Below are 22221 nucleotides of genomic sequence, written 5' to 3'. Positions count from 1 at the left end.
GCGCAGAGATGAGGGGGCCCGTCGGCCGCCGGATACTGTGGAGGGAGCCGAGAATAAAAAAAAAAAACCCAGCAAACAGCCGCCTGAGTACATGGGCGCGCTGTCTCTGACACACACACTGGGGCGGTTTTCTGCAGCCTCCCCTACCAGAAAAAAGCCAGAGGAGGTGAAGGTAAGTTAAAAAATAAAATCATTATTGTTTGTAGCCCAATTGATGGCATTGCTGTATAACGTACAGCTGGCATTTGTAGTTCTATATAGCAGGTCCCATTCTGCATTGCAGCAATGCAGAATGGCACCCTCTATAGAGAACTACAAATCTCAGCTGTACTTTATACATCAATGCCATTTTGTACCCAAAAAAAATCTTGCACCAGGACCCTTTGTTCCCTAGATCCGCCACTGGTGGTAAACATAACAAAAAAACCTGCAGATTCTTCCAATGCAACTGATAATAGGCTTTCCCATCAATAACCTCTGAGGTTATGAACCAGAGAATATTACCTTGCAGAGGGGTCTGAACTACGATAGGCATAATCCCAATCAACTTCAACTGCAGCTATAAAGTGATCCCAGCTTTTAATAAATCTTGTTTGATAAACTTGTTTTCTGTGATCTTTACTGGTACATGTTTCAACATCTAAATAGGCCTGCATCCCAGCTGGAAAAAAAACAAAAAAAATACTTTTTTTAAATAAATTCTCACAATTCTCTGTAAAACTCCCGACACATGTTGTAATCTGATTGTACAATGTCCTTTAGATTTACAGGGTTCACTTTATGTAGCTGTTGCTAAATCTAGAGGAGATTGTGCAGCAAGTGCGCAATCAGATTGCAACATGTAGACAGCTTTTTTGTGTATTTCCACTTTTGCAGTCAAATTCAAGAAACCACCACTATATGTTTGGTATGTGGTCCCATTTCACACAGCATTCTGAAAAAATTACTTTTTAAAAATATATCTTACCTTTCAGATGTTTCTTTGGTGAAGGCCTTTGTGCAGATTCCAGGCTACTCTGAGCAGTTTGAAAGTGAAACTAGAGGATCAAACTGAGGGTCAAACTGAGCTTCCTCTCATTAACATAAAATGCTTTTAAGTCTTTAACCCTTTGTGAGGACAAACAGTGCTCAAATCTAGCTTACATCTGATAATGGGATCAACCAGCACAGGGCAGACAGGGTTAATTAGAGTTAACATAACTTCCCATAGCTCCCTCCTTCAGATTACATATGGGGAAGCTGAGTTCTAAAGGTGGCCATACACTTTACAACCCTTGCAAGACTTTTGCATCTTGGACAGGCAGATCGTACTTGCGATCATCGCATGACTGCAAACAGGAAGTGTGCGCACACCGTCCCGTTCGGCAGTTGTCGAACAAGCAGGCCACTGGTTTTCCAGCCTGCTTGTTCGACGAAGACGTGCGACCGCACAGAAGAAACGGTCGCACACCTTCCATACACTGCACGATTATCGTACGATCGCGGGATTTCCCGCGATTCTCGTACGAGAATCATGCAGTGTATGGGCACCTTAAGTTGCATTCCAAACAAGTTAAAAGCACTTAAAAATTAATGCAGCATTTTTTTATGCTCTGCAATGTGAATTGGAACATATAACAAATATGGTTGGTTACAAAAGTGGTCATACACTTTAAGATACATACAAATCATTAACAGAGTGTTCACCTTCTTAACCCCTTCATGACTGAGGTGGGGGGGGCGGCCCCTTCTTCGGGACGCAGAAGCGATCTGGCGACAGGTAAGTCGCCAGGATCGCTTCTGTTGTAAAGCCGACAGTCGGCTCTACAAGTTTAAACAGACTCCCGGCGGCAAAAGTCACCGGGAGTCTGTTTAAACAGCCCCGATGCTGGCGACGTACACTGTACGTCGTCAGTCACGAAGAGGTTAAAGGAAACAATTGTGTGTTTTCTAAGTGTCTACGCATAGAGATTAGCAAAGTTTTGAAAAAAACTATTCTGATTGCGCCTGGCCATATTCATCCCCAAGAACAAGGGTTCATAGTGTTAAAATGATTTATCGATTTATGTAAAAAAAAAATATCCCTATGAAGTTTTTATTATCCCTATCAAGTCATTTAGAAGAGTGTTGTAATGTGAATGTGATTTTAGTAAAGTTTATTTTGGTAGTGGGATTTTTTTTTTTATTGCTACTTTTGGGTACTTCTACTAAGGGCAATTCCCAGATATGAAAAAAGGTGTAAACAAATATTATTTCTCTTTTAAAAATAATGCCAAGGTAACACCAGCATCAACTGACCATGAGAACAGATGGTGGAGACCAAAACCTAGAACAATGGAGCTTTTAACATACCAATTCTCCCTTTACCTTCTATTTTGCTCTTTTCCCCTTTGCTGCTACACTTCTATTTTGCTCTTTTCCCCTTTGCTGCTTCCCCTTTGCTGCTACATTTAAAGGGTACTTGTGCCCAGACTATGGACATTAAACTATTTTCTTAACATGCAGTAAAAGAGCTTTAAAATAAGCCATACTATTATGGTACATGATAAATTGAATAATATCTTTAAAGATACTAGAGATAAATTTGAACGGGTTTGGGATCCGTGGATGCAATACCTGCACATTTCTCAGTCTCCTTAACCATGTTTTATTGTTATAATATCTCCTGATATTGCTACTATGAGCTCATTATGGAAAGATCAATTTTATTTTTGTTTGTATGTAAGTATCTGATATGTCTATTCTACCATGAAGGTCACTGTTAAACAGATACCTGACCGGTCTTGACTATATAACTACATTTGTCATATGAGATGCTTACTGTAATTTCTCTCTTTGTCCTGTCTAAAACTTTAATAAAAACTTTATGAAAGTAAAACAAGCCATACTTAATTTCTCTAGCTGATTTGAATGTGAAATTATTAATCCGCAAAGATCCTTAAAAGCCGGTTTCAGTAACAGTTAACAGCTGTCTAATAGCTTTGTGCTATGTGTTTACATTAGGTAGTTTGTAGTCTGCCATTAGATTACATTAGATAGTTTGCAGTCTGTTCTCATAGAATAAAAGCTAAGATTTAAGTGCCTCTGTTGTGAACTTTGAAAATTAGTTTATTTACCAAATTTATGAATACAGATACATGATGGTTTGTTTTTTTAAAAAGTGTGTTTACTGTTTATCCAGAATATGTAAATACTTTATTTTTCATGGGCACAGGTTCACTTTAACTATGGTAGACATAATCATATATAACTAATAAGATCATCCCATCAGTTTGATCAGAGACAACCCTTTATTTAACCACTTTAGCACTGCCGTACATATATGCCGTGGTCCTAAAGTTGCCTATACCTGCTGCAGCCGTGATCTTGGTATGATTTTCTTCAGCCAGAACCCAGCTTTCATGTACAACTAGCTATACAGGCCTGAAAGGGTGCCACCCCATCTGGGTGCCAAGTATCCTGGGCTACGCTGTCTCTAGTGTGGGCCCGGGACCAGCATGGCAGGTGGTGGTGGGTTGACCAGAGTGTGATTAGCACACATCCAGTATATTATTTCCCCTCCAGTGAATGAACCTGGAAGTGACAATGATTTTATAATTTCTGATTTTAGACTGTCATTGCACTGGCCGTTGGGGCCAGTGAAGAAGCTGGTGAAGCACAATCTGAGCTTCAGCAGCTTTAGTGGGGTCCATAGATGACATTAGGGGTCTAATAGACATAAAGAGGACCCATATCTTCCATTATGCTATCACATAGAGGGCTTGTTACATAATTATAAACTTCTAACCTTCAATGTGGTTTTTATTAAGGGATGATATTGTCAGTTTGCCACTTTGAGTGGCGGTCATGTTGGCTGAAGTGGATGCAGAACTAGCAAGGCTTATGACAGAAACTCTGTGATGATCCTCGTTCAAGGTTTGGCCAAAGAAATGAACCGAGAAGATTTCAGGTTTGGAGCTCATGCCTAATAGATGCCAATTGATTTTGTCGTCAGCACAGGCTTTGAAATCTGAAAAAAAAAGGAGAGTTTTATAGATGATTAACAAGTACATAGAAAAAAACATATTGGACCAGTAAATATAACTACATTATATAACTGCATTTAAGAAAAATGTTTGAATTGTGGTTCTTTGGGCTAGAGATGCTCCAGCATATTAGAATAGTCCATTATGATATTAGTAAAATTATTGGTATTTCTAATAAAGCTTTAAGGGGGTATTAGGACAACATGTTGTGACACTTGGATCTCTCTCAGGAGTCGTGGCCTGCAGAATGCATATTTCCATACTAGGCTGATTTCCAAAATATTCTGCAATTTATTAATCAGGATATCATTACAGAGTGGCAGAGTGTCCATACGCAGCACTTGAATAACAAACCCATATGTATGTTGTTTTTGACAACTGCCAAATAACAAGTGTCTAATAAAAGGTCCTTATGACAGCATGGTGCTGGTCCATATTCTACTTCTTGGTATTGATTTTTTTTTTTAAATAAAAAGCCACATCAGTAATGATAATGTATTTTTTTGTATTGGATAGAGTAGGGAGGGGTTAAAACCTCTGCCAGTTTACGTTTGCTGTCTGTGTAATACTGAGGAAATTTCCCATCACTTCCTGTCCCAGAAAAGCAACAGGAAGTTAGCGTTATCTTCCAAAGTGAGGGGAATTACCCTCTTTGGCAGTTGTCCCCAGAAATGGTGTCCCCTTTAGAAGATTTCATCCTTACCTCTAGTTCTGGAGACAGCTCTAACATGTTGTATTTTCCTTTCGTTCTTAGTAACAATGGTCACCACTACAAATAGTGTTCAGTATTCCCATTAGGGAGGATGAGAGATAGGTTGACAGAGGATCTAAGCCTTCCCCACACTATTCAAAACGTACAGGGTTATTTATAAGAGGGTGAAGAGTTTGGAGAAGGCAGGATAAGTGAACAATCTAGGCCAAAATAGCTAATTTGGGAAAATTCTCCAATTCAGATCACTTTCCGGTTAAGCTATGTTGTCCTAGATTGTTCACTTCTCCTGCCTTCTCCAAACTCTTCACCCTTTTGTGAATTACCCTGTAAATGTTTGTGTCTAGCGATACACTAGACAATTTACCGTAGAGACCTAGGAGACAAATGCAGCTCCCCCCACTATTTGTGAGGCTACCTGCAAAAATCATTCTCATTTGTTGGCATTATATTAATATCCATATTAAACAAATATATTTATTATAGGTATTTATATATCACCAAAAATGTATGCAGAGCTTTAAATACTGCACATTCATCCCTACCTTCAAGGAGCTTACAATCTGAGGTCCCTATCGCACACACATACAGCACTAATTTACTTTCCAGCATGTCTTTGGAGTGTGGGAGGAAACCCACACAAGCACAGGGTGAACATTGAAACTCCATGCAGAGAGTGTTTTGACTGGGATTCAAACCAGGGTTTTGCAAGGCAAAACTACTAAACCACTATTCTGCCCCACATCATGAACAGCTTAAAAAAAACTCAGGTGATATTCAATGCCAAGTGGTGGAAAGCACAAATTCATACCTGGCCCAGTACCCTTTGCATAGCCATTAATTGTGTACATTACTGGCCTCTCTTTCGTTGATGGAATTGCCTGCCAGCTTTTACTTTCATCAAATACCGCAAACAACAGAACAAACTCTTTGTTAAAGTTTTTTGGAGTTCCATCTTCCTTGAGACTTCCTAAGAGCAGAGGAAAGACATAACATCACAAATCAGTTGTATGTAATATATATACATCAACAAAGCACAAATATCAAGCTGTACTTCTGATGGTCCACACCTTCAAACAAGTGGATGCTCGAAGTGATAGCAATGGATAGTGCCATGGCAAGACCAGATGGAAGAATGCGAAATCACCAGCATTCCAAATAAATATGTATCACAGATTTATTGTGAAGACAGCATCACAGAAGTCAAAAGACTAGTCAAGAGCATACCTACGAACTGACATATACAGGAGATGAGGAGGGGCGAAAGGGTTATAAATGATCCGCAGCTGCTGCTGCTTGGTGTCATGAGGATCAAATTAATAAATTAATGATTAATTTATGCAACAGTTCTTATTTCCCCCCCTTCTTCCATTGTAAAAGCAAGTGTAGGATTAAGCTGTGCAAACATTGCCATGTGATAGCTGTGATGACCAATTGTCCAGGGAGGACGTACAGTTAAGGGACGTGCGATCAGGGGAGGCAGAGCCTCACCTAGTATTGTGAAGAAAAAAGGTGTTAGCTTTAAGTCTTAAGCTGACAGCTTTTTCTCCATTCAGATTGGCTTGTTACAGGTTACACAGCAGGGAAAGCCTCCCCGCTGTGTAACCTGCCATGGACGGAGCGCTGCGTGTTAATTACAGGCAGCACTGCATCCGGCTTTTGACAAGTAGGTTACATGGCAGCAGGCTTCCCCACTGCTTGTGTAACCTAACTTGGTGAGGCAAGAGCTGTCACAGCCTCTACTCTGTTTTAGAGGCGTGAGCTCTGTGGATGGCTTGGTCCAAGCTGTCCAATAAAAAAAAAAGAATCAGTGAGGACATCGATCTCGATGCCTCACCAGTGATGAGCAAGTGAGGGGCAGGGAGGCTCCTCCTTGTGTCCTCCCTTCCTCCCCCCACCCCACACAGATCGGTTACCAAGTTGGGGCGGGGCTTCGGCAGGATGGATGGGGTTTTGACAGGTCGGAGGCGGAGCTTCGGGAGGCTGGGGGATGCCTCACCCAGCACAGAAGGCACGGCACGTCACTGGTACAGGTGCGTCCACATGCAATAACCGTGCGGCCTACAGGCCGTAGTTTTGCAATGGCTGGTGGGGAAATGGTTAGACTGGAGATCTCAATGATTGATTGATTCATTGAATGATGCACTTTCCCATCCACAACATTAAGCTTATTGTTTCTGTTTGCTTTTTTACTGTTGCAGTTGTTAAAATGTACAGTATATGCCCAGCATACCATAGAAAAAAGCAGTTTATGAAGGTTGTAGGAAAAGTAGTTAGTTTTAAAAATTATTGTTAGCTTTTGTTTTATTTTACCATGCACTTAAATGTGACAACAGGATGCTAATTTGGGTAACATCTCCATTATTTTCCCTCCCCTATTTTATATAACAATTCCCCATGATTTAACCCCTTTACAAGATACCAGGTAAGTAACAAAGTACTGATCTAATGAAATTATCTGTGTTTAATCGTACTAGTTATATAAAATACGACTTTTTACATACATGGCTTTTAATGGACTTTATTCAGCCTGTAATAAGGCAAAGGCTGGTAAAGAAGAAACGTTATTATTTTGGAAACTCAGTTACCTGTTTTACATATCAGCAATGCACCAATTAACCCAGAGTTCACATCTTGCACCATGTTCTCTGCAGAATAGTAGATATTGGTAAGACAATCAGGGTCATCTTCTTTTGGTCCCATGTTTTCTGTGATGTCCCAGCTATAGGTATATGTTTGGCCTGGTAACACTGAATCATCAAATTTTTCCAGCAAGGAGGTGCCATCAGCATATTTTACCCCTAAAAAGAAACAATTTCCAAATGATTTGTCTGTAAGGAATGTGACATTCACAACATAACATTGTGATGTTTGTGATTTTGTGAGTACCACCCACAGAGCATTGCTCTAGTTCAGCCTTGGATAACATGGTTGGTTACTGAAACTGGTAATTCAGTCGCTAGCTCCAAATGTAGCAAAAAGTAATTTACTTAGCGATTAAGATGCTAATCTCTTGGAATTTCTGTGACTCAGAGCTTTCATTATTTGCAATTTTTTTTTCTTAGCAACAAAAAAAGCTAAGAAAACCAAATTGCTGCTACAAAATAGTGAGTGTGATGTGACCGTGTTTTATGTTATGCCTATATTCAGGGCTGGTTCACACACATCCCGAGCCAGCTTCCTGCGTTTAGGGGGTGCATGCTGCATGCACTATTTTTTCAGATCACACTGGACTGGAACGCAGGCACTGATGTGCCACACTTTCTGGTGCAATCGATCACACTGCTATTAACTTCAACGCACTGCCACCCCTGAATGCAGGAAGCTGGCCAGGATGCGCTCCAGTGTGTTCCAGCAGCGAATCGTGCTGGAATGCACTGGCCATCATGGTGTAACATGAAACATGGTCACATTGCAACCCCACCACCATCCCCCCCCCCCCACTTACCTGAATTGTGGGGTTCTTTTCCCTGAAGACTGCTGCTAATTTTTGTAAATGGTACAGCTGTGCGTGGCTCAGTCCACACGTTAGGAATATCCCATCCCATTTGTGAGTGATATCACATTCAAGAAGTTCCAGTGGGTGATGTAGTGACCAGCAGATGGTGCTGCATAGAACAATGAAGACAGTAAAGTCACCAGCACACCAAAGTCCCCCTTACTGATGTCTTTATTGACATCAGCTAAACATGGTATCACAAGGAAACACAATGTTTAGGAACCACATGCAGTTACTACATCACAAAATGTGATGTGATGCAAACCACACGTGGTTCCGAAATGTTGTGTTTCCTTGTGATACCATGTTTATCCGATGTCAATATAGATGGATTGATAAAGTGGTGTGCTGGTGACATTACGGTCTTTATTGCTTAGTCCACACAGCTGCATCATCCATTCACAGTTCCTTTGACAGGATCTGCGAATATAAAAACGACATGTTCCATCAGCCATCGAGGCAGAGTGACTTGTGGTTCTCAATGGAATACAAGTGCAGTGACCTCACCACATTTGTAGTCCATTCATACTTCCTGTTGAATTAACTAGAGCAGAATGTAATCATCTGCTATAAAGTGTATGCAAATACAGAAATACAATACCGTAGAAGCAAAAACAAAATATTACAAAAGAAATCAAACCTTACTGCACTATAAGTCTGGTAAGAATGACATACCGTAGTAAAAATAAGACGTTTACCTTCAGAAAGTTTCCCGTATGTAATTCCTTGCGGGTGAATAGTAAGAGGTTTTGTAGCCATATTCCTAAAGTGAACTTTTAAAGTATCCCCAACCTCAGCACGCAGAGTTGGTCCTAAAATACCTAAAGGGAAACACATAGAAAATAAATGTTTTCAGTAGAATTTATGTTGGATATTGGCCTCCTACCTGCAATCTGTTATACCTCTCTAACAGCCATTTGTTGGAGTACCACTCCCTTACAATTTATAGTTGTGCCAACTGTAGAGGCAAAGTCAATCCAAAACTGGATATTATAATCTACCCAGACTGGTAATATCCAACCAAGACTGTTCACTTTTATGTTGGAAAATTGGGGCCGCGCAGCCCCAATTTTATGCTTTTCTGCTTATTTCTGAGGATATTTGCTTAGCGCTTAGATGCTTGCTTAGTAAAAATATTTTTTATTGAAGAATGTAGGTAGCATTTAGCACAAAATACAATAAAAAGGAATAGGAGTTTTGTATAAAATAAGGATAACAGTATTACATGAAAAGACATTCGTGGATGGTAGGTGGTTTACCTCTCAAGGAGCGCCAGGGGCCCCCTTATTTATAGGCAGATAAACTGCCTTATTTAATAAGAAGTTCATATTCTTAAGTGCTAATTTAAACGTTCAGTAAACCATTGCAAACAATTATAATTCACTCTGCTGAAATGGAACCAGTATAAGACAGATTCTAACTGCTTGCTATTGCTTGCTGCACCTAAAGCCCAACTGAACTTTCAGCTTAATACATTCCAGGGGCATCAAAACAAAAGATGTGCAAAGTCTTCATTTCATTTTATTCACCAAGCAGCCACAGCCCAATCAGAAGAGACTGTGCCCTGCCAAAATGTTGTAGGGAGGGACCCTTTCCTTCCATTTGGAAGCAGTGGTCTCTCTGCAGAAGTCTGATGAGTTGGAGTTTTCCAATGACCAGGAAGACTATGTGGCTGCTTTCTACAACAACAAAAAAAAACTGGAAGACTTTGAACACATTTTGTTTTGATGCACCTGAAACTTATTTCAGGTAGCTTAACTGGGATTTACAAATTAGCATTTAAGAATGCAAACTCTTCTTTAACCGCTTGCTGACCAGGTGTTCACACCCCCTTCCTAGCCAGGCCATTTTTCAGTATTCAGCGCTGCGGTACTTTGACTGATGTTTATTCCGTCATGCAACGCTGTACTGAAATTAATTTTATACCATTTTTTGGGGACACATAAAGCTTTCTTTTGGCGGTATTTAATCACCACTGGGAGTTTTATTTTTTACTATATTTAGGAAAAATTTATGAAATTTCTTTTTACATTATATGTAACATGTGCGGCGTAATGGGCGCAATCGTCCTTTTCGCAGGTATGTTTGCATGCGTGTATGTATGGGTGGGGACTTTTTTTTCAATTTTTTTTTTTCAATTCTTTTTTATGTGTAACTTAAAAATTTTTTTTGGGAAACTTTATTTTTTTCCCCACTTAACTTTATTGCTATCATATAGGGGGCTAAGAAACGACCCTATGTGATAGCAAAAGATGTGACAGGTCCTCTTTATGGAGACATCAGGGGTCTCCAAGACCCCCCTTAAGAAGCTGATGAAGCAGAGACCTGCTTCATCAGCTTCTCTCCAGCGTCTGAAGCTGGAGAGTGACACAAGAATGCGGAAGTGATGTGATATACATCACTTCCGCATTCTGACACCGGAGGGAGATCGTGTATCGACCTCCCTCTGATCCCGGGCTCACACGGGGCACAGCAGAGCCCGGGACCATGACACGGGCCAACCGCCCATACAAGCGATGCGCCGGCTCTATAGCCTGTTTTTAAATTTTGTGTTTTTCCCGCTTGCGCCGCACGGCGCGCACGAGTGGGCGGGGCTAGCAGGCTGTATATACACGGCCTGTTACATCCAGGAAGCTCCCGGCCGGCCGTTTTTTTTACAACGGCCGGGCAGCGGTTAAATAACGTTGCAAGTCTTTTACAGTACAGGACTTTCAACTATAAAAGCAAATGTCCCTTCCCTTTTGTCACATTAGTTGTATTTTGTGAAGCAGACCACAAAACTAATACAAACAATGTAATTTTGACTAGAATGGAATTTTCCCGCTATTGATGTTGAATAAAGGATTGCTAGAACTTCCCCTTTTAATAAAACAACGTCCTTACTAACGTAATTACCCCTGACCACGATATATATAAGAGCTTGTAATTAAAAGTCTCATGCCTATCAGGCTTTGAATGTAAGGTCATCACCAGAAGCAAATACTTTAGCAGCAGGGGTTCTCGGATAAGAGCGGTGTTGGGATTTGAGCAGCAGGAAATGCAATTATAAAAGATTGTGCGTTGACCTAAAAAAGTGCAAAATAAGATCTGCCAGCAGTAAGTAACAGTAAAAATAAAGCTAAATTCAGCTTTCATAACAGGTTATAACAATTCTAGGTCATAGTTAAGAGTTTACTGAAACAATGAAAAACAACAGAGATTAAAGTGACAAAAAAGTAATTAGTAAAATGAAGTGAACATATGCATCATATATGTGATATGACATAAAATGAGACAGCCTGAGGCATTTGCCTTAGGCAGCAATCTCAATGGCTCACGTTGGGGGACAGCAGGTGTGCCTGCCGCACCCTTTCTGGCCAGAGCATCCCAGGTTGCTCAGAGCTCTTAGTAACCTGTGTCGCTCTGGGCAGCCTGCCACCCAGGTCACTGACTGCCAAGAGCTGAGTGGGAAACTCTGGCTAGTGTCCCGTCCAGTTTGTGGCAACTATTGATATCAGTGAGCTGGGCAGAAAACCGTGCACCACAAATCTCTCCAGTCCCGCTCCACAGCCTGGAACATCTGGAACAAGAGTAACTAACTCCCCACCCAGCACCCCCCACCCAGCCAAAGGCAGTAAGACGACTAGGGACACCCTGTTAATAGAGCATGGTTGATCAGAAAAACGGGTGGAGCCTGCAGAACAGCACTGAGTATGAAAGGTTGTCGTTACTCATATGCAGCTAGGCTAGCATGACACCAAACATGGATCTATAAAGGACTATGTCTAAGTATCCCAAAGTATTATGCTGTGTGTGTTTTTTTACCTTTAGGTAAGAGATATTACAGCATGGGGTCAGTGGTACAATCATGTAATCCACTCAATGAATTCAATGTAGTGAAGGTGAATTCAGAAAATGTTTGTGCTAAACTCAAGATCAATCATTTAAACCAACTGAGATCACGTAAGATGTGATTATTATACTTTATATCTGAATTTAAATGGTTAGGGTATAAATTGTCTTTATTCAACCTCAAATACTATGTAACTATGTAACTGAGGGAATAATTAAGATCCTTGCATCTAATACTGTATTGATTTTACATCTTGTATCCAAAACTCTGCTGGTCAACCAACGAACACCCGGTCCTCTTCAAATTTAAATGAAATAGAACAACTCATGATTTAGAAAAGGAAGACATTTGGTCAAAAATTAAAAGGACATTTCCAGGGCTAAAATGTTCCAGGGACTGATCTTCAAAAACCTGAGACCAGGAGTCATAGATAATTGACAGTTATAACTCTGCTGTCTTTCCTCTCCTAAAGGGCTTGGAATGAGATATACTTTAGAATTTAAAGGTTTTCAAAGAGTACGCTAAGCAAGCATTTATATTACACATCTACAGAGGCCATATGAGTTTTGAGCAGAATTGAGATTAAAAGCACTTCATGCTTTATGGTATCCAAAGACATGAAATTACAGTATTTCGGACAGCCGGTTCTTATCCAGACCAAGTACCAATTTCAGGTCTATGGACCCTCCTATGCCCACTCACTCTTCAAATGGAAACAATTGGTTGTGCAGTTTAAGAAATGTATTCCTATCATCACTGGATTACACACAGGACTACTTCTTGCCCTTCGGTGAGCACTCAGTAAAACATTTACAGACATCAGTGCCTGAATGTGGTTGGATTATTAATGTGTTGCCAATTGCCCGTTAATGTCTACAAACTGTATTCTAGAGACCAAACTTTTTTTGAGTTGGTAAGGGTTTTTAGTTTGTGTGTGCCATTGTGGAATTTCTCTTTACTTCCTGTCTTGAAGGCACAGCAGAAAGTGAGAGGAAATCTCTCCAAGGTGAAGGAATTCCCCTCCTAGCCACCACAAGTACCCGCATTGGAAGATCCATTATTGTTCAAGTGACAACTCAAAATTTGTTATTTCATCGTACTTTCATTCCACGTTACAGTGGTCACCAGGACAAATAGAGAGAGTGAATCTCCTGAGCAAGGACACAGCCATCAAAACATAAATCTGACAGCTTTGATAACCTTTGACTACTCTATCCAAACCTAGAAAAAAAAAGTTTGCATACACTTGCTTACATACACTTTTGAGTTACTGTTTGCTGACTACTGTTTAAACACACAAAGGTGTGTTTGTATTATGTCCACTTAAACTTTGCTAAAGCATACGAGATAAAAAAAGAACCTTCCAGTGAACTTTCGTGGTCCAGCCAAATGCTGAAAATTCTTTAAAATGTTTTTTTCACAAGTAGGTCTTTATTGTTTTACAAAAGTATCAAGTTGACTGCAGGGAGGCGATACGGGTTTTGCATCTTTTGTGCAGGAGGCCTTGAATACGGATAAACTCGCCTCTCAGAACACATTTGTGGGCCTCCCAGAGCATCAGCGGTGTTGAGCATGTCTCATTGTTTAGAGAAAAATATTCTGAAATTTTATTTCGGATTTGGGTAACATTGTCAAGCTCGCCCAACGTGGAGGGGTTTAGCCTCCACGCTCGGGAGGATCCCGAATACATGGGAAATCTGATGGTCATTGATTTCGGGGCGTGGTCCGAGAGGACTATAGGTTTGATCGAGGCTCCTATTAGATTGGGAAGGTCTCTTTGTGTGAGAAACAGAAAGTCTATTCTTGAGTAGCTTAAATGCGGGTAAGAGTAAAAGGTGAAGTCCTTTACCGTGGGGTGGAGAAACCTCCATGTATCGTGAAGATGAAGAGTGGCAAGGGATTTTTTGATCAATCGTAGATTTCGGAATGGGATTGAGGACTTGCCTTTAGAGGAGTCTAGCAAAGGATTTAGGGGCATGTTGAAGTCCCCTCCCACAATCAACATCCCTTCCGCAAAGTCCCGTAGTAGGGAACACGTTTTCCGGAAGAAGCGGACCTGACCTTTGTTAGGGCAATAAAGGTTGGCGATAGTAGTTGGTGTATTGTGGAGCTTACCTTTAAGGAATATGTATCTGCCATCTGGGTCAAGTAGTTGATCCGTCAATTGGAAGCTGGCCTGGGAGGAGAAGAGAACAGATACCCCTTTTGATTTGGAGAGTGCATTGGTAGCATGGTATACTAAGGGGTATTTACGGGTGGCGAGTTTAGGAATGGCATCAGATCGGAAATGTGTTTCTTGCAATAGAATGACCTGGGCCCTATGGTGTGTGAATGATTGGAGAAATTGGGATCTTTTTTCGGGCAGATTGAGGCCTTTGGCATTGATGGACACAACCTTGCAGGTGACTGGCACCACCCCAGTGGGGGGAGTGTTGTCGGGCATGATAGCCCTCGTTGGAACAGAGGAGTGTGTGTGTGATGAGGAATCAGGGGCTCTTTAAAATGTTTTTAAAAAAGGATCTTACCTGAGAGTTTTGAGGAACGTTTTGATGCAATAAAGCCTTTTTCATACTCCTTGTAAACTATCTTCTTAAACACGTTATCGGAACTGCGTGAAACAGAAAAGATTTAGATGGATAAGTTATTGGCTATCTAATGGAAAACATGCATTTTAAATCAACAGTTCAATTACTTGGTTACAGTTACGTACATTTGTAAGGAGAACTCCAGAAAAAACTGGTTGGGGGTGGAAACATGCCACCAAGCTCACTGGCGTTACTGGTTGCCTGGAGCTTGGTGGGATCCCAGCCGTCCCGCTCAGCTCCTGGCAACCGGTGACGTCAGTGAGCCGGGTAGGACGCTGGACAGACCGTCACAGGATGCTAAGAGCACTTACAGTGTCCATAGACTCTGCGATTTCCGTTTGGAAATCGTACACGAATGATCTTTTGAACAAAAATTGAACAGTTGATGGTACATCACTGATTTTTGTTTTTTATATTGAAATTTTTCATTTGGTTATTCAATTTTTTTTTCGTACCAAACAAAAATATATGAATCAGGGGGGTTTTCGTTCGTCAAAAATCTCTGCAAGAACACAGCACATGCGCAAAAGGAAACTATTTCCGTTGTTTGGCAAAAATTGGTTATTATGGCTAACAAACAATTTCCGAAATCGACATGCTTAATGTAGGTATAATCAAACGAGGGTTCGTGCCAGAAAAGAAACATTTCAAATGAAAATCGTACAATGTATGGCCATCTTTAGCAACCTGGGACACTGTGGCTGCCAATCTGCAGTGTTTCTCGCCACACACCTGCCACCTAATGGGTTGCTGCCTGAAGCAACTGCTTCAGCCTGCCTCATTATACAGTATGTGGAGTAAAAATCAATTTTCATATGTCTGTATTTAGTTTATGGATGTACTGATTGCAAGAAAAAAAAATAATGTGGCTGCCAGAAAATAAACTCCCCATTACGTAAAATGCAGCTCCACACAGTAGGTAATCCTCCCCTATTAACAATTAAATATGTACAGTGCCCATAGACATGCTGTAGTAACTACTGACCTTCAAATGGTTCTTTCTTAGAATGATCATTCCATGGTCTGCACCATGCAATCACTATGGCTCCAGCCCAGTGGTGTATCCAGGGTATGGCACATGCCCTTGGGGCCAATTGAAGGGGGAGGAGTGCCGCTCTGTGAGTCAGCGAAAGTTTATTGACCCACGTAGACAGCTGATTTTTTTCTCTCCCCACCCCTCTCCCATACACCTCTCCCCACCTGGCTCTTAGCAGCCGGGGGACGATCTGGCCAACATCCCGCCCAGCTCCTGGCCACCAGTGACGTCAGAAGCTTGGCGGAACGCCAGGGGTGCAGTTTTTTGTAGATTTGCCACTGCTCCACCCTTATCTTAGGAGCCACAGCAATCTGCTGGAAATAGCCTGAGCGAAGAGGTATCTTCATATAGATCGAAGAGTACCCATAGACAAGTGACTATCTAATGACCTGGCCAAAACTGGCTGGATTGTGTGGTGACCCACATATTCCACACAGATCCCGTTACAACCAAGAGAAAAAAAAAAGGATATACGTGACCTGAAACCTGTAATTATTACTAGTTCCATTATAAAATCCAGTTACACCAATAACCATGAATAAGTATAACTGTACATATATAATTTTATTCACATGGAACTCCCCTGCAGTTTGCCCTGAGATCTGTTGCTAGCTCTGCAACAAGCTGTATACTGTACTATACGGTGGTAGATACACACAGTATTCACATATGGCATAAATGGTAAAATCAGTCATATGTCCAATTACATAAGGGACGGATGGAAGAAAAGTGTACTATAGAAAAAATCTTTTGTGGCCAATAGCAAACAACTTCCTCCAAATGTCTCTTTGCAGCCCAATGAAAAATGAAATAAGGATTATGACTGGTCTCCATCTACTGAATCTGATAGAGACAGTTCCTGTGGAAAGTTTTTCCTATTTACAGATCTTGTAGTACCCTGGTGCCCAACATGCGGCCTGCTGCCTCTGGTTGACTCACATACTGAGAAGAAAACCCTGTATCCTGCCAGCATACTGCAGGAAAGGACTCTTGTTCTCTATTTGAAAGCAGTGGTCTCAGACATGACCCTCTGCTATGTCAAAGCTAATACTCTTTAAATCAGCAGGGAGCATGAACCTTGCTAATTGCAGATTTCTAGGTCGGAATCAGAAGGGGGCATGTTAGATCTCTACAGAGAGACCACTGCTTCCACATAGAGAGCAGGAGATCTTCTTTGCAGCATGCTGGCAGGGATACGTTTTATTTCTGCACCTCGGGTGTATTTAGCTGATTTAAACAGAAAGTTCAATTGGGCTTTAAACACTACATGCCAGCTTCTAAACATTGGCTTATTACTAAAACTGGTCCAGTAATATATGGATGAATGAATTTTGTTGCTGCACACAAAATTAAAGCACCATTAATCTTTGCATTAGCCTACTTGAAGGGCATAGATTCAACTGCTTGAAGTAAAACACAAACCCTTACACAGTTTGACTTTGTTTTTCATAATGACTGTTCTCTGCCAAAATAATTTGTGCAGCACATTCCGCATCATTGTACATAGTAACATTTTAATGTCGTTTCAGGGACATGGTGACTAGAAGTTTATCAAACGTATTATTCTTTCAGAGGACACTGCAATACTAACTGGAACAAAAACTTTATTCTGACTCCAGTTGTTGAATTAGTGATTTATCCCTTCCTGAGACCTCTATGACTGGCCTGTATAATCAGATACAATCACCATTAGTTAACTGAAGTTACTAAATATTTTTTCATGCATGATAATCTTTATTGAAAGCAGCAGGTTACTGACAGACAATGGTAGATGCTGAATTGCAAGAATTGAAGGCAGTCAAAACGAATATTCTATCGCTAGCCCCAGAAGCACATGTGGTCTAAAGATGGCTGACTCTTACACTGAGGGAAGGGGGTATTACATCATACAAACAGGAAAGAGGGTGTAATACACAAAGTAACCACAAGATGACAGCATAACAAATATTAACTTGCAACAAACACAACGATAGCAATGCAAATGCATTAATATACAACTGTTGGAGGCAGCACATACTTGTGCGCACAAACATTTGTACAGAGCTCTCAATAAACAGAGGTCCTTCAGGGACTTTTATTTACTTGGTGTAAATTGCACAGTAAAGCACACACCTGGTTCCGTCGCTGTGCAGAAAACAATACAACTAGCTTTGAAACAAAAGATCTCTTGGGGGGGAGAGAGGGGGCAGACAGATCAGTCCATCCAGACACTCAACACAGGGAACATATTGGCTGCCTTCAATTTGTCACAGGAATGTTGCAGTTTCTGTGGCCTATAAACTAATATCTGTGCTAGGGATGCACCAATACCATTTTTTCTAGACCACGTACGAGTACCAATACTTTTCCTCAAGTACTCTCTGATACCAATTACCAATATCTTTTTTTTACTGTCATGTGACAGTTTTTCTAAAACAATACAGACTAATGATTTTACAACAGTGGTGGAGCACCAGGACCCGGTCACAGCTGTAGAGGACTACAAATTCCAGCAATACATTATACAGCAATACAGAATAATACCATCAGCTATAGGGGACTACAAATCCCAGCAATACATTATACAGGAATGCAGAATACTACCATTAGCTATAGAATACTACAAATCCCAGCAATACCTTATACAGCAATGCAGAATAATAGATGAATTTGCTACATATTCTGTGCTGCTGCTCCGGGGTGCCGGTTTGATGTCTCAGGCAGAGGGTCTCATGAGGGGGAGACGTGTGGAGGGGCTCCGGAGGGGGAGATGTACGGAGTGTATCATGAGGGGGAGATGCGTGGTACAGCGTAAGCACTATAAACAGGCGCCGTGTGATTCCCAAGAAGGCTGCCGCGAGGTCCCTAGCAATGGTGAGACCTAAGGCATCCACTTCAATCTGAAAAATTAAAGTGCCGATATCGGTTTCTGGTATTGGGGCATTTTCATGAGTACAAGTACTTCTGAAAATACCCAGCATCAGCACCAATACTGGTATCAGTATCGGTGCATCCCTAATCTGTGCTATAATTTAGTGCAGATATTAGCCACACACCAGGCTGACTTCCTCTGATAAGTCTGTACAGACAGTTTACAGAGGGAAACTGAGACAGGAGATGCTACCATCGCCCTCCCTTCACTTAGCTGAGCAGAGGGGAGAAGGCAGCTTCTCACGGCATAGTCTCTATAGAGGCACTTTTCAGAGGCAATCAGCCCGACGTGCAGATCTAGATAATTTAGTGCTGATATTAGTCACTAAATGATGGGCAGATATCAGTTTATAGGTCACATTACGTGTGGTATGCTCATGGCAGAACACAATTTCCATTTTCTGGCACACATCACAAATCTTCTATAGGCACACTATGTTGTTTGCTCGGCACATGTCCTGTGCACATGACATACGACACATGAGAAATAGTTTATCAGGCCCTCTGTGTTTTAGATGATGTACCAATAATTCCTATAGAACCTGTTCTTTACCAAAACTACAGGTTAAAGTGTATGTATATTCAAAACGTTTTTTGTTTGTTCTAGATAGACCAAGGAAGGGTTAAAAAACCCTGTCAGTTTCTTTGGGTTTTTTTGCTGTCTGTGTCCCTTTTAGGAGATTTCTCTTCACTTCCTGTTCAGGGGACTCAACAGGAAGTGAAAGGAGATCTCTAGAATCTAAGGCAAATTCCCTTCTAAGACAGTTGTCACCAGAACTGGAGTCTCCACTGCATGATTTACCCACAGCTCTTGTTCTGGTGACAACACTAACATTTTCCCATCGCTCTCTCAGTGACAGTGACCACCAATAGAAATAAGGATGGGGGTCTTTCCATATCCTAATTAAAACTTATAAATACAAAGGTTTGGCTATATGTACACTTTAACTGCAACAAACAATATTTTCTGAAAGTGCACAAACATATAAACCGTACCCCTGACAAGAAAAGTACATTACCAATCCTCTCTTAGTGTAGTGCTGAGGTGCACTATGGCGTGCTAAAATGACTATGAGGCTGAGTTATGAATCTTCCCCCAGTCTTAAGCGGCAAATGCGGCATTCTTGGCACTAGATGGAGACAAAGAACATAGGAATTCCTATTATACTCCTCAGCTCCATCTAGTGGTGAGAATGCCATGTGAACAGCATTCGCCCAGCATATGTCTGGGAGGAAGATTTATGACAGCCTCATAGCGTAAATAATTCTGAAATAGAAATACTTGCAGACAAATGTGGGAACCAAATTCCTAATACAGGAATTAGGCTATGATCACACTATGCATGAATGTGCGATTTGGATTCCTGCCGCAGGGATCCCAAATATTCCACTTAGATGCTGGCTATTTGATTTTGATCACTGTTGCTGGGTGCAGGATAGATGCATCCAGGGACAGTGATCTGTTCCAAACCGCATGTAATCATATCATATATAGATTCTGGCTGCAGGAATCCCAAATGCATGGTGTGAAAGGAGTCTGAAAGGAGTCTGAAACATTATCCAACTGCAAGAAGTGCAATGTCTGACAAAAGGGGTATTTGTAAGTACTGACAGCTTGTTCAAATTTTGGTATGTTCCACATTTTAGGGTCAATGCATCAACATTTAAAAAAAAGTTGTTGCCAATAGAATCTGATGTTCACCTTTCATGTTATCATGTAATGGAACAATTAAAGAAGAACTGCAGGGAAAAGTTTTAATAACCCTTGCAGAGGGGCCACCCCCGCACTGCAAGGGCTAACTCCCTTTTTTTATTAATATTAAATTAATTAATTTTTATAAATTACTTTTTTTGTAAATTCCAAAATTTAACACCAATTTTATTCAAAATCTGCAGGAATGTATCATCGTTTCCTTTTGTCTTGTAAAGGGCTGCATTATTATTTTGTGCAAAATTACCCTGGGTGTCCAAGATACAAAAATTTTGAATACATCCCAAATTTGAGGAATAATTTTCACTTAGCAGCCAAGAAAATAAACATTTTAACAAATCAGCGACATTTACAATCATTCTTCGATATTGTACGTACGGCCACTTTCATGTAATACTTACAAGATGAAAAACAGACATCATTATGGGGTCTGATTGAGGTGAAAACATTGATAAATAGACCCCGTAATTTTTTTGACAAACCACCAAAGATTCACACAAATGTTCTGATTGCATACTATAGGAAAACATTTTGAATCCTATGTGAAATCTGTTTGAATTGTGGGTGACAAAAAATGATGATTGAACCCCATAATTTCTTCCCAAACCATCTAAGATTCACCCATTTTTCACATGCCCTTTCCCCAAGGTGCGCAAATGTTCTGATGGAATACTGTAAAAAATAAATGTTTGAATCCTAGGTGAATGTGGTTTGAATCTTGCGTAAAAAAAAAATCTGATAATTAGACCCCATACATTTTTTCAAATCATCTACGTTTCACCCAATATTCACATTACCTTCCCAAGATGCACAAATGTTCTGATGGAATACAATAGGAAAAAGAAGTTTGAAAATAATTTGATAATTAGAGCCCATATTTGTTTTTTTACATAACTATCTGTGATTTAACCAAGATTCAAATTTTCTGATGGAATCTTATAGTAAAAGTAGTTTGAATGTTAGGTGAAAACATTGATAAATAGACCCCCCATACATTTCTACCAAACCAGTACAGTATATCTGATTGCTCTATGGCAGGGGTAGGTAACTTTAGCATACCAGCTGTGGTGCAACTACAAATACCATTATGCTTCTGCCTCTAACAGTCATGCATGTGGCTGTCAGTATTGCAATGCCTCATGGGACTTGTAGTTCCACAACAGCTGGAATGTCGAGGTTGCCTACTCCCGATCTATGGCATGCTTCTGAATGATTTACCTTGAATCTTGTCCATTGCTGTAATCCCAATCCACTGTTATAGCAGCCACATAGTATTCCCTGACAAGTCCACTGACGGTTGGGGTGATGAGTAGCAGAGTGCCCACAACAAGTAACAGGACCGCTTGCATGGAGTGGCAGCACCTCTGATCCATCCTTACGCTGGCCATACACTGCTTGAATTTCTGCTGAGTTCAATGCATGCAGGCTGCTGTCCTAAATCTGTATAAACAGGCTGCTGATGCTTGCACAGCGATCAATAAGGCCGACCTCTTGTCCCAGGCATTGACATCATGACCAGGAGATGATGAGACACCCACTCAGGACAGCAAACTTCACTCCCTTATGTAAGAGGAACCTGCAGGGCACTGACGAAAGCTTCCCATTGTAGAGGAGTCGTGCACACATCAACGTCTGGGCTGCCACAAGCACAAACTTTACCTTTTCCTGAAAACTCTGCGAAGGGGGGCGACAGGCTTAACCATTAACTATGACAGTTCAACTCTGATCATTTCAAATCTTTTCTGTAAATATTATTTGCTCATTGACAGTAAAATATGTGAGTCAGTTGTTGGGAAATGACTAGAAATGAGGGAAAACAAAGGGAGGTGGAATCAGAAAGTGCAACGTTCCACTTCATTTCCTCAAAAATGATGTGCCCTGCCTACTATAGACAGCTGTCCAATTTATTATAATCACAGTTCATTTCTTATCAAT

The 22221-nt window shown here is 40.8% G+C and overlaps 1 protein-coding gene across 1 annotated transcript in view; it reads right to left on the bottom strand.

Annotated features, from left to right (window-relative positions):
- Positions 1-21902, bottom strand: part of F5 (coagulation factor V) — a 70793-nt gene extending 48891 nt beyond the window's left edge. Inside the window, exons 1-7 of the mRNA XM_018557282.1 lie at positions 21505-21902; positions 14570-14652; positions 8911-9033; positions 7302-7514; positions 5525-5683; positions 3767-3988; positions 505-661 (exon numbers count right to left, since the gene is read on the bottom strand). Coding sequence (XP_018412784.1) covers positions 505-661; positions 3767-3988; positions 5525-5683; positions 7302-7514; positions 8911-9033; positions 14570-14652; positions 21505-21674 — 1127 coding nt within the window. The 5' untranslated portion in view covers positions 21675-21902. The remainder of the gene's footprint in view (positions 1-504; positions 662-3766; positions 3989-5524; positions 5684-7301; positions 7515-8910; positions 9034-14569; positions 14653-21504) is intronic.
- Between the last annotated feature and the right edge of the window lie 319 nt (positions 21903-22221).

This window comes from Nanorana parkeri, unplaced genomic scaffold, assembly GCF_000935625.1.
Source record: "Nanorana parkeri isolate BGI_ZX_2015 unplaced genomic scaffold, ASM93562v1 scaffold278, whole genome shotgun sequence".
In the NCBI taxonomy this organism is placed as follows: Eukaryota; Metazoa; Chordata; class Amphibia; order Anura; family Dicroglossidae; genus Nanorana; species Nanorana parkeri.
This window is presented reverse-complemented; position numbering and strand designations above follow the sequence as displayed.